The sequence below is a fragment of the Mastacembelus armatus genome, chromosome 14, assembly GCF_900324485.2.
Source record: "Mastacembelus armatus chromosome 14, fMasArm1.2, whole genome shotgun sequence".
Lineage (NCBI taxonomy): Eukaryota > Metazoa > Chordata > Actinopteri > Synbranchiformes > Mastacembelidae > Mastacembelus > Mastacembelus armatus.
In genome coordinates this window covers 16,673,044-16,691,636 of record NC_046646.1, presented here as the reverse complement: position 1 = coordinate 16,691,636, position 18,593 = coordinate 16,673,044, and the positions used below count along the sequence as shown (strand labels likewise).

The window sequence follows — 18,593 nt, the reverse complement described above, 5'->3', positions numbered from 1 at the left end:
ACCTAACTTAAAATTACTCTGCCCCACATGTGCCCTGTTTCCCCAGGATTAATTTAGCTAGGAACTCTGTTTGTGACGCACACTGGGTGCCTGTGTGTATCTCCCCAAAATAGAAAACTCTGTGATTTCTCTTTCTGTCACTGTCACACACTGATGCATTCATGTGCATGATCACACAAATAGGTCTGCTCATGGAAGCAGTCATAAAAGAGGCTATCACATGCTGCATTTGGCCATTAAAATGTCTGGTATTGTTTGGTTCAGAAAAGACAGAATTGGATAGTGAATGGCCTTTAAAACAAGCATTAAGCAAATATTACACAAATACAAAGAAAATAAAACGTCTTACATAACACAGCTGTAAATGTTCAATATGTAAAACAGTGTCTTCCACCTGTTAAACCACTTTAACAGGATGATAGGAGAGCAGTATTTTAAATGACTGGAGCTGTAACTTTCACCATCAGTGGCACAGATAAAAGCTGGGACTCACATATGGTTCATCACGGAGTGGTGATGGAGTGGAGCTGGGTGGTCTCTGGAGGCCAGGATGTAGGTCAGCGCTCTTTATCGCTTCCACTGCTGAGAGGGACAATTTCTCGCTGTCACAATACCAACAAACTTGAGAGCATATCAGAAGAAACAAGCTTATGATAATGAGACAGCAGCATCGTCTCCACCCCCCTCCTTCATGCTGCTTTGTGCAGTCCTGTGTAAATCAACATAATAGAGAGGAATCACTCACACATGCAATCCCAACGAACTATTCATTCAAAAAATGAATAAGTGGGGTTGCCTACAAATCATACCTATCACACTGCATTTCCATAGTCATAAAAGCTGATCTGCATAGTTTGCTTTTCAGCTGCCTCAGAACCCCTAGTACGTAGAAGAGGGGACTAAATATGTTACATAACACATCACATGCAAATATTCTGCTGTGTTAACACTCCAGTCTCAGGGTTTTAATCAGCTGAAACTGCCCCATACACTGCAATATGTATAACTTAGATTTGTCTCTTATTGACTGACTTCACTTGTAGCCTGTTTATGATATGAAGATTAATAGTTAATTAATAGTTAAATAGATTTTGTTCATCGACAAGTGAAAAATAAACGGATTTCTATTTTTTTCTTTTCTTGCTTCTCCTAACTGAGCATCACAGTCATGTGGCTTCAAAGGAGAAGCCCACCTCCTCCAGCCGACGCGTGTCTTCTGGGCTGGGGGTTGCAGGACCAGCAGCATCCCCAGCACGGGTGTGAAGCGTGGGTCTGCATCCTAATAAAGGGTGGGCTGAATGAAAATCACGACAGAAATGACGTGAAGGAGGAGAGAGGAGGTGGGTGAAAAGGGAATGGGAGGGGAAGCAGCTGCTACCTAGTTCATTCCCAGCCCAGCCTCTGCTTCTTGCTCACTACGCACACACAAAAACGCATATACAAACACGCACACACATACACTCTGTCTGGTGTTTGCTGGTGGAGCACATCAACCGGACAACAAAGGGACGCACCGTGGGGGCTCTCTGCAGTCAGGCCAGGATCCAGTGTCAGTTCAGGCTCACTGAACTATTTTTTCTCCACAGCCACAGGGAAACAGAGCATCAGTCAGACTGGAGGTGACCGTCACAGAAGCGTTAATCGCTCGTGTAGGTAAGCGTGTCCCTGTGCGTGTCCCTGTGCGTGTCCCTGTGCGTGTCCCTGTGCGTGTCCCTGTGCGTGTCCCTGTGCTCCTTTTCAATAGATATGGAAGTGATTGATTACTCAGTTTGTCTTTCGCACCGTGGTCTGAAAACACACTTCTCCGTGTTTCCTTTTAATGCTTCACGCCTTTGATCGTAAGACGCGAAAGTGAAATGTATCTTTAATGACACTTTAAGTGCTGTGATAATTGTTTTAGGGTTTGTTTGTTTGTTTGTTTGTTTTTTGTGGGGCAGCTCCCACATTGAAAGCTGCGCTGTGCGCGGAGCTTCTGAATATTTATAAAGAGGAAAATTATTGGGCCGTTATCGATTCGTGACTGTCGCTCTCTCTCCATCCGTCTGCGCTTCAGAGCAACTCACTCCGTCATGAAGCGCACTGTCCGCTGTTCGGCTTAAGAGCACTTAATCTGTCATTAGGGAGTTATTTTGGGACTGTGCAGCCGCCACGAGCGCAGGCAGGCAGGCTACTTTATCAGTCGTGAAAACGCCTCCCCGGGTTGTGTCTTCCTTTTCGGCACCTCTTGTTTGAAAACTTTTCCCCGCAGCTTTATCCTCCCGTTGTCTCCCAGACAGTACAGCCGTACTTGTGACCCTCGGCAGAGAGATGGAGATGGAGCATTTCGACGAGCGGGACAAAGGTCAGAGACACGGCCGCTCCAGCGCCAAGATGAACGGGGTGCCGAGTCCCACACACAGCGCCCACTGCAGCCTGTACCGGACCCTGAAGACTCTGAGCGCGGAGAAAAAAGCCAAGAAGGTCCGCTTCTACCGCAACGGAGACCGGTACTTCAACGGGATAGTATACGCCATCTCAACAGACAGGTTCCGGACCTTTGACGCCCTGCTGGCTGACCTGACCCGCTCCCTGTCCGACAACGTCAACCTGCCCCAGGGCGTCCGGACCATCTACACCCTAGACGGCTCCAAGAAGATCACCAGTATTGAGCAGCTGGTAGAAGGTGAGCAGAGAACCATAGCTGGACGCACCTGTACATCACTCCTGATTTCTAAAAACACAGTCTGAGCCGTCAGCTGCTTTGTTATGCGATGTTCTCTTCCTCATCGCCCTGTACAGAATAGAGTCAAAGAAAAATAAGACAAAATCAAAGATCAGCAGTGGAAAATGTGAAGTTGGACCCATTTACATTTAGAGGATGATGTAAGGTCAGACCCAGTGACATGTTTTATGGACAGTGCGCTGTTGAAAGGATGAATCCAATAGAGCCAATTTAGATTATTATGAATGTGAGTATAAAGCCTTTCATCTGATGGGCACATGCTGATACAGACAGTGTTTTGACTCAGATTAGCTCTATCTTGGTTTTACTGTCTAATATTAAATTAAGAGAAGTGACATGGGAGGGATTGTAAGTGGATCATGTCATGGTCGGCTGTGCCAGCTGTTGTTACATGGTTAAAATATGTTGAACAGAACAAAGGTGCTATCCCAAGATGATGTGTCTATTTGCTTTCTTCTTCCTTTATCTACCTTTCTACTCTGTGTTCTTTCATTTTTAATATAATGTTATTTGAGTGTTTTTTTTAATGTGGTCTCTCCTTGCTTTCCTCTCCTCGTCCTCCCTAACCCCAACAGGCTGCAGCTACGTTTGCAGCTCCATTGAAGCATACAAAAAATTGGATTATGCAAAAAACGTGAACCCCAACTGGTCGGTGAATGTCAAGGCCTCAGCGGTGTCCTCCCGCGGGCCTCCTTCCCTGAGCAGCGCCAAGGCCGTCGACCTAGAGAGCCGTGAAAACAAAGACTTCATACGTCCGAAGCTTGTGACGGTGGTGAGGAGCGGAGTGAAGCCCCGCAAAGCTGTGAGGATCCTGCTGAACAAGAAAACAGCCCATTCCTACGAGCAGGTCCTGACTGACATCACTGACGCCATCAAGCTCGACTCCGGTGTCGTGAAGAAGATCTACACGCTGGAGGGGAAACTGGTGAGAGATCTTTGCATTGGTCAAACAGAATGAATGATGATTCATTTGTTAGTGTTTTGCCGTTTCATGATGCCAAAGGACATCAGACATGGTTGGTTGGCATCGCTGTTCAAAGTAACTTTATGTTTCTATGAAAATGTCCAGTCCAGAGACAAACCTTTGCAATACTGTGAGTAGGAGGTCGTGTTTTGTTCCGTCCCATTGAGATAAGATGGAGTTTTCTTGAACATGGTTTTAGCTGCGACAGAGTGATTGAAAACTGTAACTAAGAAAAATGTATGAAGGTTTGTGGTTTTCCATTAGTGTTACTCAAAGAGGGGGAGGATAAAGATCAACAGGCTGATAGGAGGATCAAAAAGTCTAAATATTTCATGACCACACTCTCATTTTTGTTTCATGAGCCTTTTATGAATGAACAGCATTTGTGTCCCCGTTCACAGCCAGAGCTGTGGAGACAGCGACACAGACGCTGGAAGAGGTCGAGAGAAGGTAAAGATGAAAGAAGCTGGTGATAAATGGAGTCTGGGTTCTCACCCACGCTGTAGAGATGTGTGCCAGAGCTTTGCGTCTGAACACAAATAAATCAGTCTCCATCCCCTCCATAGTTCACCCACCTATCCAGCTCCCTGTCTCAGCTGTGGAGTGAGGCGCTATAAAAAGAACACACCTTAACATAAACATAGACTCATGCACATATTCTTTACTACAGCTCCACAATGAGGTGATCCTGTAATGGCAGTAAACATCATGCATGTTTTCCTTGTACTTGTTCATGTGTGTGTGTATTTGTCAGAGAGGTGAAGGCACAAAGAGACAGACAGCATATTAAGAGTTTCAGCTTTTATTTGGAACCTGCTTTAGATCTCTGGTCTTCATGTCAGCTCTCCATCACTAATGCCACCCCCTGCCTCACTGTTTCTCTCTGTCTGCTCCCCTCTCTCGGGCTCATGTTGTTATTGAATGTTGTGACAAAACCACGCTTCCCCTGGCAGTTGCATCAGAATAACACAATTATTTTGAAGCAGATTTTGTTTGATGCCATCCTGCCATTTTGTTTCGTTCAGCAGTACTAAATCTCCTAAATGGCCATCTTGTGACCCATCCTCTTGGATACCCTCTTTGCCCTATGGACTTTTCATTCCTAATAGACATGATCAATCAGTATGTGCTGGCATTGGAATGTCATCCTGTGTGTGTCTATTTAACGATCCAGTATAAACCCAATCAGTCAATCATTCCAGATTTCCAGCTCTGACCTGCTCTTAGATCCCAGCACCAGCCAATGAAATCCTACGATCAGGTTTTCCTATAAAAACCTCCCTTTGGGGATTAAACTCTTGCTTTTGCACAATGCTTGCTAAGTCTGTGGTCGCCACTGGTTACGGTTATCTTGGAGATTACACAATAAATGCAGCTTTTGCTCAGTTACCCACTCTGCATTTGGAAGTAAGACTATTATGGTTATGCTATTTTTAGATGCTGTATTGATTGGGCCTGTAGGCATGGTAACACGCTCACTGCCAAATTGGCTGGGCTGAGTGCAGAACCAACTCCTTCCTGTTTTATGTGTGTTTGTGTACACCTGCGTGGGTTAATGTATGTGGGTGAGGTTGCATTTGTGATTATTAACTGCACTGAAAAGGGGAGAAAGAGGAACTCTTAAGGCAAGATGGAATTAAAGATGAAAAAACAGATTCAAACGTAGACTGGATCAGAGCATCATTGCATATAAATGAATGTGTGAAAGGTCTCAGAAAACACTGGTTAAGAAATTTAAACTCCCTATGAAATGTGATTAATCCATGGTAACCATTATGGAGAGAGAAAGATTATCAGGCTTAGAGTAACAGAAAATAAATCTCACTGCCATTAAATTTGAGACACAATCAAATGTGTTTTATGAAGTAATAATGAGCTAACAATTACTTAAACTATATCTAGATATACAACAAAATTAAAAAAATATAAGTATATTGATTCATGAATACAGCAGAGATGTGCTGGCTAGTGGAAAGACTGTATGTGAATGACTCTGCAGTATACATTATTGAATATCAAGAGTATATGCTAAAGGTAATTACTTGAGTGCGCACTGGGATGAGGTTACTTGAATGGCTAAGTAGAATACGTGTGTGTGTGTGTGCAGGTGCATTCGTATGTAGGTACTTGTTTTTGTGGGCGGGGGCTGATGCCGTCAGCCGAGCTGTGTCATTGAGCCTGACGGAAGAAGTAGGTTTCTGGGCCTGGCTGCCAGTAAATGTTGAGTCCCAGCAGAGCTGCAGTGCTGAGAGAGACCATCTGAGAACCAGAGCTCAGACTTCTTGCCTTCATTAACCCCTGTAATGAGGCCAGAGACAGTGGGGCAGGATGTACATCCCCACAGGCCTATTCTTCATTGCTTTTTCTTCATCTCTAATCCTTATCAAGGATCGCAGCAGCCTGCAAAGCTGTTTACATGGATATTTTTTTTGGCGTAATTACTCTAATTATTTCATTCTATTTACAAATGTCTGGCAGCTAGAGTATTATGAGATGAATAATAGATCATGTTTTTCGTATTTGAAGTTCAACTAAGAGTTCAACTCAGAGTTACTGCTGATAAAGAGGAGACGACATATGGCAGGCTGGATGGAAGAATATTTGTTATTTGCTCACTGGGAGGTTGGCCCGTTGTGTTCATTTAGGATATCATATTTCTGTCTGTAATACCTGAAACTGAATGAGGAAGTATATCAAGTTCCGCCCCCACTGCTATATTGATTCTCCCACTGTCTCAGGTTAACTATGTCAGATGGGTGGTATTTTTAGCTCCATCCTCTCCCCTTTGGGGTTACCACAGCCTTGTATTTCTGGCCCAGCTTTCACCTTGGCCAGTTTTCTGTAATGATTTGCTGTAGTTGCCTAGAAACCGGCCAACCTGCTGTGATGTCATACAGTAGCACGGTGGGATTGTGTAGTTGGATTCGTCTGATAAAGAAGATAGACGGGCTGTAAGTGGCTTAGGACACGGACATGGCACGCCTATTAATGCATCTAAGCTCTGTTTACACACACATACACACACACACATACACACACACATACACACACACACACACACACACACACACACACACACACACACACACACACACACACAGCTGCACAGCCCAGCTGCCAGCACTGAGCCTTACGAGGCTCACACATGCTTAGACACAGACAGTGACACACACTCTATTTAATGGACTCATCTCAATTTCTGCTCATGCATCACTTGCCATTAACTGTAGGCAATTATCAACCAGTGCATGGAGTGATGCCACTTAGTTATCTCTAAGTTTGGTTGCATTGTGTGTGAGTATTTCATTAATAAGATCTTTTGGTATGTCTCTCAGTGGGCAATAGGTATAGATATATCTATATTGTAGTCTATTAAAAGTTTAAAATGAAAAAGTCCATGCTGTGACTCTTAAGTCTAGAAAAGCTCATTCCAGAGCTACAGAAAATATAAATTTTTTCACAGAGTAGTATGCGCCATGGAAGCAAATTAGAATTTATTTTGTAGAAGTGGTAGAATTCCTCTTTTAAAAAATGTTTCTTGTCTTTCCTTAAACAATGGATGTAGTATGAAACATTTTAGGGGGTTTAGGAAAGAGATGTTGCCATGTTGGGTGGTTCATTATTCTGGTCCTCATAAAATGAGATTTTTGATTCTGACACCCACTGGACAGACCTTTTCTGGTTTGTATCCAAATACCTCCAAAAACAAATTTTATTAACAGTAGAATTAGCTATAGATTGTGTTTAATGCTGATTAGGAAATATTAACTAATTGAATTGAATGGCAAACAGCCTGTTAGCCTTTTCGCTGTTAGCATATTAGCTCTATGCACTGCTGTGCTTCTACAGCCTCAGAATCATGAGCTATAAACTCCTTGTTTGTCTGTGAAGTTTGTTGTCAGGAGTTTTCAGACTTCCTCGAACCTTGATATGGTCTGTCATTGAAGCGACATTCCTAATTATGAGCAAGTTATTTTCCTTTCTGTGCAGCCTCTGTTATCTGTGCTGCTCAGCCTACTGTGGCATGTTTCTCTACTGGTTCAAAGCCACATGTTAAATAGAGGTTATTGTAGAAGTGTGAGGATGAACCACTTAATCACTGTACTGTATCTGCAGTGCAGCCCTCACTTCTCAAACCGCATTGTTGGCCTGTTCTTCTCCTTGTTGGCAAGGCTAAAGAGCTTTTCATATCTTTTTTTTATCTTCCTGTTCTGTTTTCTCTGCAGCCTCCGTCTTCTTCTTTCTTTCTTTTATGCTCTTTATTTCTCTCATCTTCCTTTACTTATTTATTTCAGTCTGTCTGTCTCTAGCTGTTAACACACCATTGTTTTTACAGCTATTTAGTCCTCATTTAATTAGCACACTCTGCATGCACCCCCCAAATCCAAGAGCTGCAACATATGGCTGTGCTGTCTCTCCCCCACACTCTGGTCTCTCTCCCTTTCTCACCCACTCCCCTCTCTCCATCTTTCTGTGTGTCCTTATTCCACAACACCCCGCCTTCATTTTTCATTTTCCCTCCTGTTTTCTCAGTTTGCCTCTCACTCTTTGTCGCCTCCCTGTCTCAGTTCTCTCCTTTGGTCTGTATCCAGCTCTGCAGGGACTGTATAGAGGGTGATACAGCAACATCACTTGAAAATATTACATATTACGTGCAGCGATTATGCTCTGCTCACAATAAAAGCATTTAGCTGTTTTTAATCGCTGTTTGATGGATTGTGTGCTGAGGATATCACTTTTTGTTCTGCAAAGGAGCATTATGGGAAACAAAGTCCATCTGCTCCTGTTGTTCTGCTGAGTCACAGTTACTCAGCACAACATCTTGTGTGTGTCTGTGTGTGTCATGCACCTAGTGCACAGTTCTTTAGCTAATAATATTAGGAATAAACTACCATTTTTTGTGTAAATAGGTTACTCACAATGTGTTGTTTATGGATTTTTTTTTTTTTTTTTTGTCTGTCACTGTCTGTTTCAGTCACTTTGTTTGCCTGTGTGTGTCTCTGTCTATACCAGCAGGCGACTGTGGCAGATCGGGGGGCTGTCTGTAGTTACAGGATCTGCTGCCAAATTAGGATCGATGGCAGACGTTTCAGGCACTGGCAGACTGAATCTAGTCACATCAAAACACACACACACGCGCGCGCACACACACATACTGACTCATGCACTTCCTGCCTCTCTCACTCTCTAATCTGCATTTGAAAGATTGTGTCCCAGCTTCATGCTTTTAGCTGCTTAAAGAGCAGGACTGTGACATATGTTGACAGTCAGAGGTTTTGTCTAACGGTTCAGTGAGGGAGTCACTGAGGAACCAGGTTGTAACCATTAGCAGGAGAAATACTTCCTGACTCCAAATTGAAGGCAAAAGCTGTGCTTTACTAATAAATTTATTGTAGTGTAAAGTATGTATATACTCCAGTAGATACAGTGCAGTGCATGGCAGGATTCTTGCACTCTGCCATTTTGAACTAATTCCCTGTTTCAAGTTGCATCTTCTATAGACACTGAGTTGTCATCAGTTGTCATATGGAGTTTTTTATGATGTTTTTAGTCTTATAAGATAGTAAACCAGCTATTGGTCAAAATGTCATATTTTCCATACTTTCTATACTTTCTGATATTTTATAGACTAAATGGTTAACTGAGAAAGTGATCAACATGAAAACAATTGTTAGTAAGTTTAAGTCTCAAACAAAAAGTAATGAAAAGACTCGCGCACTGACTAAATGTCCCCCTACAGCATTATACGCACGCTTGCTCACATATGCACAGTCATCCCTGAAAATAGATTTAAGCCACTAGACTGAAGGGGCAGAGAGATCAATAAGTGAGAGATGGATGAAACCAGCGGAGGAATGAGCGTTTTGAGAGAGGCAGTTGGATAAGAGCAGGATGGGATGACATAATTTAACCAGTCAGATGAGGATGACAGAAAATTATGAAGTTAAAATTAAGGGATCCTAAAAAAAGCAGAGAAAAGTTTTAAAAGAAGGAGGACACGTTGAGGCGGGTACTATGTTGCATCCAATTAGTGTCCTTATGGGAACAGCATTGCATAATTCCTCATTTTTTATTCCTTTCATGACTGCAAAAAGTGTCTTCCCTTTCAATGCATACAGGACAGGGAGAGAAATACAGATGCAGCTCCAAAAGAAGTTTGCTCTGCCCCTGTGGAGAGCAGAAGCTGTTACATAAGTTGTTATGCAACAGAGGAGGCAGGCAGTCTGCTGTGCTGGTTTGAGGTGAACGCAGCAACACGAGCATTAATTGACCTCACACCACTGCTGCTCACTTTTCTACTATTTGTCTTTTAGTTTTTCCTGACTTTCCTCGTTGCCCATATCTCACTGTCATTTGACATCCTCAGATGACAGAGTAATATTACATGGCTATGAGCAGCCTGCAGACTGAAGCAGTGGGAGTTCATGTGCTGTGTGATTTCTCTCTCAGGGTCCCTCTTCTTTCTTTCAGATCGATTCCTGTCTGCCTTTCCTCTACCTTTCAGCCACCATGGCTCTTTGTCTGCACATTTCTTTGTCTCCTTTAGTCTAGGGAGATTTTTTAAAAAGTTGCCAGAGACTAGGGAAATACATTTTATCCACTTCATGTTCAGAGTGAGAATGAAAAATGTATTTGCAGATATTTTAATGTACTTTATATTCCTGACAGCAGGTCTCTACAGAGACTTCAGCACCAGCTGTTGTACTGCTACAGATCTTAAGTGGCCACTATTGATATCAGTGCAAGTTGAGATAAGATAAGATAAGATTTATGAATGGAAATTCAGCTGTTTGTATTTCCCCCCGTAACATCAAATGACATTTTCTCTACAACAAATGTACTTTGTAGTTATTGATTTGTTGCACCTACACAACATATTGTATTGTATATATATTTCAGAAATACTGACGAAGTCTGTTGCAGCCCTAACATGCTGTTGTCTAAATAATAAAACCTTGTCATTAGTATTATATTTTTAATGGCTTTACTGCTAGGTATTCCTTCACCTCTGCAGCAGCTTTGCACAATTTTATCCCCTTTGTGTCCCTGTCTCTCTTTATCTGCTGTCAGTAGATCTCAGTCTTTCAGTATCCATCTTCTTGTCTGTCTCTTCAGTCTGTGAGTGTTTCAGAGCAGCAGGGCAGGCACTATCAGCCAGCTGCTGGTTGATTCAGCACCGTGGACAGCTACACTGAGCTAAGCTCTCCTGGCAAGCGTGCAGCGACAGCTTGTCCCTCCAAAACATGCTCTTTCTGTTGGCAGGATTATGTTGACCTCACCATGTCCTCCATGTAACCACTGTGAATCTATTGTGGCACAGGAGATTAGAGGCTGAGTCTCCAGTCTCTTTTTCTGTTTTGTTTTCTTCTGGCTTTGTTGTGGTCTGTTTGTTTTGGTCTCAGAGAAGTGCCGCTGTGTTTCTTACCAGAGTAACTACAATTAAATTATCAGTAATTGCAATTAATTTTTTTTTTTTCCCCCACAGTGGATACCCTCACACATTTACACTTCACTTACCTCTGAGTGGCTGTCAGAAACTCCCACTCAACAGCGAGGAGCTGACAAACGAGTCCTCAAGTAGACCTGAAATTTGACAGGGAGCCAGAAATTGTTACTGATCATTTGTTCTCAGCAGCTGATTCACAGGAGCTACTGGTGATAACCAGACCAGACAGACCGTTTAAACACTAAAAGCTGCGATTATGCACCACCAGCTCTGACTGTGTGTGTAGCTGTGTAGTCACATGTACATATATGCATCAAAAATGACCATTGGACGTATGACTGTGTGTTGTTGTATTTTGACAAAAGGTGAGATTAAATACTCTGTGTTTATGTTAATTGTGTTTTGCAAGCACATCTCCTCTTCCTTTCCCTGAGCGTACAAACCCCCTCCCAACCAGACTGACACTTGAATGTTATTGACCAAAATGCGCTGCACAGACCCAGATCTGGAAATGTTTTACTCTGTCTGCTGCTCCAGTCTGCTAACTCAAATAAAACCACATACGGTTTTAAGTCCTTGTGTGCCTTTCTCTTTCTTTCTGTTTGATCCTTCACTTAAAATCCAGATATTTATTGTCTTATTTTATTCAAGACCAAATTTCCTATCTACTTTTATTATCTGCCATCAATTCAATATGTTTCTATCTTGCATACCACCTTTCCTTTGTGATAGTACTGATGTAAAGGCTTTCTGAATTATTGTTGTGTGGAATGGCTTGAGTCTGTCCACCTCGTGTGCTTATTAAACAGCACCACCATGTGGTGTAAGGCATTTGTCTGTCTCAGTTTGTGATCAGCCTTTTCAATAAGGTTAGGCAGATTAAATGAGCTGGCCTCTCATATCTCATATCCCTAAACCAGCAGATTTCGTTATGCTATTGGTGTTTAATGTCAAAGAAGAAGAAAGAAACAAAGAAAGAAAGAGAAGAACAAAAAAAGGCAGAGACACTCCAGTAGGCATAGTGATTCCACACTAGGTGGCGTAGTGAGAACATGAATTGTTTTATTGAATCCATTACTGCATTTGTTGTGTAAAACATTTTCAGGAGGAGAAGAGTTACACCTCTTTGGTCACAGAGTAATATCTTTTTGTGTAGTCCTGCTATCTCACTCTTGTTGTACTGTTTTTAGTTCTGGGTATTTCTAATACCAATGTCCTTTGCCCTTTTTGTTGTGTAAGAACTATGGTGTTTATTGGACTAACTAGGTGTGAGTGGACAATAAGGGAAGGAGACTGTAGTTTGGCAGGTGCATGACATGTGACATACAATCTGTAAACCTGCCAACCTCACTCCTGTAGCCTTGATTTTACAATAGTATTACGGAAATTTAAAGTTTTATATAATGTGGTTGCATCGTGACCCAGAGTGTTTTTGTTACTTTAATAAACATGGGTGAGAAGTGATGGCAGGGTTATGAAATTGCCAATTTCCAGACTCTTTGTTGCTCTTTTCTCTCATCTTATTTTAGTCTCTCTTTCCCTCTGTTGGTTTCTTCCTGTCCTTGTTTCAGCAGTGGTAGATGTTGTGTAACGCTGGTTCTCTGTAAGAAGGAAGCACCAGAGACATCAAAGCAGCTTGTTTTTTCATTGGGCTGAGAGAAGAGCTCAGAGGAGCAGGCAGGAATAGATCGCCAACACTGCTCTTTTCCCTCCGTCCATTTCCTTCCTTTTTTTTCCCTCTAAATCTTTGGTCCATCTGTCTTTATTTAGCTTGTCAGGAGAGTCCTGCCTCTTCTCAACATCATTTTTTTTACAAACGGGACATATTGTGTGTGTGTGTGTGAGTAGTTTAATATTAACCAGGTCATGTGCCACTTGTATGTGTTTGTGTGTGACTTTTGTGTGAATGACACAGTTCTGTAGCGTATCGTGCCCATAGTAGATAAAATATGAATGATGGCGTGCTCTATCACAGTCTTCACATCGTGGCACGCAACAGCCATGCACCACTGCCTAGAGGCAATATCACCATGGCAACCATACTTTTTCACACCCTACAGTAGGGTGTGTTGGTGTCTTGGCCCATGTTAATTTACCCTCAGCTTAATGTGTGCCCTCAGAGGCTGGCCTACATGAAGACTGTCACTCTTGTCACTCTTTCCCCCTCACTTCCTCTTCCCTGATTTTTCATCAATCTGATGACTCTCTCTCTCCTCCCTGTTTATCCAACATTTCTGGTGTAGAACAGTTTCTATCTTGGGATGAAGCTTCAAAGAGCCTCATTTCAGCAACCTCCTCTTAGCTGACTCTGGTATCAGCAGCAACAGTCCAGGCCTGAGGACATGGTCTGAGTCAGAGAGGCAAACTCACATCCCTCTGCTCCCATTAAGCAAAAATCCTCTGCTTTACACAGATAAGTTGTCCTTTCAAAAAACACAAGCATAAAACCAATGAATTATATCCTGTATCCTTTGATTTCAAAAAATCATTTCCATTACATAAATGAATACATCAAATCAATTGATCAGCAAATCTTGAACATGAATGAATCGTTTTTCAAGCATAAACTTTCCAGTTCAAGCTTCTCGATGATGTGTGTATTTTATTCTTCTATTGAAGCGTGGTTAAAAAGTAAATATACAAAGGAACTGTATTTTGGCTTTATAGAGTACTTTTACCTGAGTACTACAGTAATCTGACAGTTATAATCCTTGCCTGTGCTAGTATAAAACATGTCTTCTTGTCTAAATTTTAATAATTAAATAATCTTTTGATTTTTTTTTTCTTGAGTAAAGATGAGATGTCAAACACTTCAGTGGCCAACACTCCAAAATGTAAAGATTAAAAAAGTCAAATAGCAACTAAGTATTGATATTTATATAATCAGTTGTTTAGTCCTGTATCAGCCTGAACATAATGAGACATGTCATCAGTATTTCTCAATACAACATCTTCAAATTGCTTCAGGTACTATGAGAAAGCCCTTTTTATGAATATATGACTACAGATATGAGCTGAGACAAGAACAGCATATAAAAATATTAATTGTAATCTTGCTATATTTTGAAAGTAAAAAATGACTCTGCTAAGTGGACAGAACATAAATCAAATACTATAAATGGTTTGTAGCAATATAAAACTGATAGAAAGATAAAGATAATGAAAATACTGTAAAATTAAAAAAGTACTCTTAGAGGTAGACACATTGGGGAAATGATTACAGCACCAGCGTCTGTATCGCAGCCATCTTGTTAGAAAGTCGAGCCTCTCACCTCTGAAATAATCACCAACACCATATCAGGGGATATCAGGGAACAAAGCAATATGCACTCCGTTATGAAACTAGAATAACATTGCTTCTGCACATACACACACACACACACGAGTATCTGTGTGTGTCGATGTAAAAACGTGTGTCCAACAAAGACACAGAGACTTGACTTGAATATTTAAGAAGAGCCATACTCCTCAGAGAGTCTATGTCTGGGATTAAACCTGTTTTTTGTCCCCCGTTGGGTTCATTTAGAGTCTGTGGGGGGTAAAGCAGGATGACTCCCATCTACACACACACACACATACATGCATACTATTTATCTGTTTATTGGGTATTTTGTTGATGCGGTTATATCAGCAGTGACTTTCTTTTGGGATGTTGATCGTTGTCTAATATGAATCTAAATGGATTCTTGGCTGTTAATTCCCATGAAAATGCAATAACAGTAGCTTTGCATTTCTATGTACACTCCAGGTGGTGCTAGACATGCGTGCAGCATAATTGTAATAGCTCTTAATCGGTTTTTAGAAGATTTGTCATAGTGAATAAATGAACTATTGTCTTCCTGTAAATCCCTCTCCGCCTATTGTGAAATGTAATTTGGAATATTGATGGCTTGGGATTGAAATGTGATGGTTGGCCTGCGGGGTGTAATTAAAATTATTTGACTAAATCATGCAAAGTTTAGATCAGGTATAGAATGAGCTGTCGACTAAATCAAATAGAAAATAATACATGCCAGCATGTCACTTAGCGTGTTTGTCATAATAAATACCCTATTTCTGAGGCAGAGTAAGGGGTTTACAGACGTAAGAAAATCAACAGCATCCGTCTTGTACAAACAGAATAAAAATGTTAAAAGCTTGGGCTGAAAGTTTATGAAAAATTAGTTAATCAGCAACCTCTAGACAAAATAATTAAGATTCTGCAGACCTGCTTACCAAGAAAGGATCGCTTATTTAATGATCCTGCTCCTGTTGTGCTGCATTTAGTGACCCAGTGTTTTTAAATCAGTGCCTATCAGCATGTAAGTGTAGGTTTGGTATTAGCTTCACAGCATGGAGAGTGTCAAAGAATGACAGTGAATGATTTAGATGTCTAACCACGTATATCTCTGTGTAGCTCATATATGCACGCCACCTCTCTTGTCTTACTTTCTTCTCTTATTCATTACCATTTATGAGATACTAGCTTTCAGGGAATAGAACTGCCCACCCTGCTTGCTTCCCTGGATGTTCGGTGCACGAGCTGCAGCGCATCAGCAGATTAGTGAGTCAGCAAGGTCTCATTATAGTCACTTGATAGACTGATTAAGCGTAAAAACAACACAGCCCTGCAGTTCAGGGACTCGTTGGGCATGCGCACAGAGCGCCACTGAGCATGCATGCAAACAAAAACACACACGCACAAATAGTTTCCTATCTGTCTCCTGGGGCTCACTACATGTGCCTCTTCACCTGGGCACAGGCAAAGTCAATTTTGTAAGCATGTAGAGCAGAGCACGAGTGTCTTCTAAAGAATGCAGTTTATGTACTATATGTGTACACATACTACATATCTGACTACCAAGTTGCCATTTATAAACAAGCTGTGAAATCGCTGTTGTGGTAAAGATGCTCTTGGCAGCTGTCAGAGGTGAATTCCTGTAACAGTGTAAGAATGAGGCATAGCTGACTATGACTTAGAGAAATAATAAAAAAAATCTGTTTCTTTCTTTCTAGGTCTCATGTCTGCAAGACTTCTTTGGCGATGAGGACATTTTCGTTGCTTGTGGACCAGAGAAGTTCCGCTACCAAGATGACTTGATGCTGGATGAGAGTGGTGAGTCGACTGTTGCTTCCCCTGACATTTCCATGCTGACATTTCACGTTTGTCTGTTCGGCCTGTCCATCTGATGATGCTCCTTTTCATCCTTCAGGCAGCTTCATTCTGCCTTTTTTTTAAGCTTAAGCAAATCATCATTTAGTGATAAAACAGAAGTTGTGGTGAAACTTTATTCTGTTTTCTATTCAACTTCAAGTTGATCATTTCACTATACCATGCAGCACCACATTAATCTAATCTACAGTGGCCCTTGTAATTTACATAATTATAAAATTACTATTTTCACTCTTTAAAAAGAAATTACATTTTTGCAATTCCTTGGCTATACTGGTGATGTATTTTAGTTCTTTTCTTTGATACTGTTATTTGATCCCGTAGGTGTTCATGAAAGAGGCTGAAATGGATGTTAATTTTGATCAATGTAGCTTCAAAGTGTGAGCAGAATACGAACTGGCATTTGTATATTTGTCTTGCACTTTTGGACACATAGGAAAAACAGGCAGTTTCTTTAAAAACAAATGTGGTTATGAATGCAGTGTTATCTGGCTGTTCATTTCCTGTGTATCACTGACCCCTACCTTCTGTTCTCTTCTTGTTGACCTGTGAAAAGGTCATCATGTCTTTTAAGTTGCACAACACCCCTCATCCTCTCTGTGTATGACAAAACTCCCCAGATCAGATGGCAGAAGTTGTCCAGTTTATTATTCTCCATTGTCTTTTGCAGCTCCTCATATCTTCTCCTCTCCCTTCACTCAAGTCATTGTCTAACCTATTGTTCCAATGTTCCTCTTCCTCCTCTGTCTGCCCTCCCACCATGGTCTACCAGGGATACATTCTGTCCCCACTACACCCATCTGTTTTGTTGTCTGTCTCCCCCTCATGTCCCTCCCTCCCTGAAGACTCCTGCCATTTAGTGCTCATCTGTATTCTCACCCTCTTATCTCTGTTCTTGTCTCCTACATGAATGAGTGTGCACTGGCCTTTGTTCAAAGGTTTATTCATTTCATTTGTTTCCCCTGTATCCCTTCATCCATTAAATAATATTCATCCCACCTGGGTCGTCACCTCCACCTCCTTCCCGGTTTTGACTCTCTTTCCTCCCTCTCTCCCCCAGTACTCTCCTTTCATTTGCAAAATATAATAGCTGCTTCCATTAACCAGTTTCCCTTTGGTAAGCTTCTTCTCTCATGAGAAGGATCACAAAACACCCTCCTACATGCAACAAGGCATTTTAAGACCATGTCTGCAGGCTATCTGAATTTTCATTTGTTACTGATGATGGTCTCCACAAGCATCTTGTTTGAGTAACAACCAATAGGCAAGAAATGAAGCGTCTCTCATGGCCTGCAGCTTAAGCTCAAATTCTACTTTCCCTGTCCATGCAGCCTAGTGGTCTGTGTGGTGTAAATTTCATTACCTGCTTATGTCAGCCAGGACTGTATGTGCAGACCACACATGTACAGTTGGAGACGATAAATATATGCCTCTAACTGCCAGACACCAACTTTAACCCTTGTCCAATCAAAAAGCTAGACACACTGTATTTTTTTTCAGTGAGCTAGAAGACAGCAAACAGTCTGACACCTTTCATGTCCTGGAACACAGAGGGCATGAGGCAGAAACAGACAGATGGCAAACAGACAGTGTGAAGACGAGACAGTCAGTCTTAGAGCTGCAGACAACTTTGCCTTCTCTCAGCATCACTATAATTATCGCCTCTGCCGCAGCCCTGGCACTGTCATCATGTTAACACGCTGCATTGTACATTAATCACTGGGCCACAAAGGCTGCCACACAAGCACATGACACACACACAGACATGCATTCATATACACTTATACACAAAGGCGCAGACAGACACACACACACAGCAGACTGTGTATAATTTCCCCTTCCCGCTGGTCGAAAATGGTAATGAGCTTTAATGGGGCTGGGTTAATGAACAGGAGAGAAGTGAAGTTTTGGGGTTGAGGGAAGCACGGAGGCTGTGTGAGTACCATCACATGGCTCATTTATCAGGGCTGTGTGTCTGTAAAATATCAGACCTCTATGAGACATAGCTGTCACTCTTGAAACACCACAATAATTGTATCTGGAAAGTAAGTGAAGGTCAGACCTCATTTTTGCAGGGGACCTGAAGGTAAAACCAATTACAGCTGTATGGATACATTAATGGTTTGGTGTTTTCTTGCAGTATAAAGGTCAAAATCAATCAAAATATTAAAATGATAGTTAGAAAACCATAAAATTAGAATTTCTGTCAACGGATCTCTCATCTATATAAAAACCCTCATTTGTTATTGGGTTAAGGCTTTTTGATTAGATATGTGTGTTACAATCAAGAAGTAATGTTATAGGGTTA

At 41.6% G+C, this 18,593-nt stretch overlaps 1 protein-coding gene across 1 annotated transcript in view; it reads left to right on the top strand.

Annotated features, from left to right (window-relative positions):
• The first annotated feature begins 1,233 nt into the window (after positions 1 to 1,233).
• Positions 1,234 to 18,593, top strand: part of dclk1a (doublecortin-like kinase 1a) — a 40,768-nt gene continuing 23,408 nt past the window's right edge. The window contains exons 1-5 of the mRNA XM_026328056.2: positions 1,234 to 1,340; positions 1,587 to 1,653; positions 2,273 to 2,662; positions 3,298 to 3,647; positions 16,129 to 16,228. Of these exons, the coding sequence (XP_026183841.1) occupies positions 2,308 to 2,662; positions 3,298 to 3,647; positions 16,129 to 16,228 (805 nt within the window). The 5' untranslated portion in view covers positions 1,234 to 1,340; positions 1,587 to 1,653; positions 2,273 to 2,307. The remainder of the gene's footprint in view (positions 1,341 to 1,586; positions 1,654 to 2,272; positions 2,663 to 3,297; positions 3,648 to 16,128; positions 16,229 to 18,593) is intronic.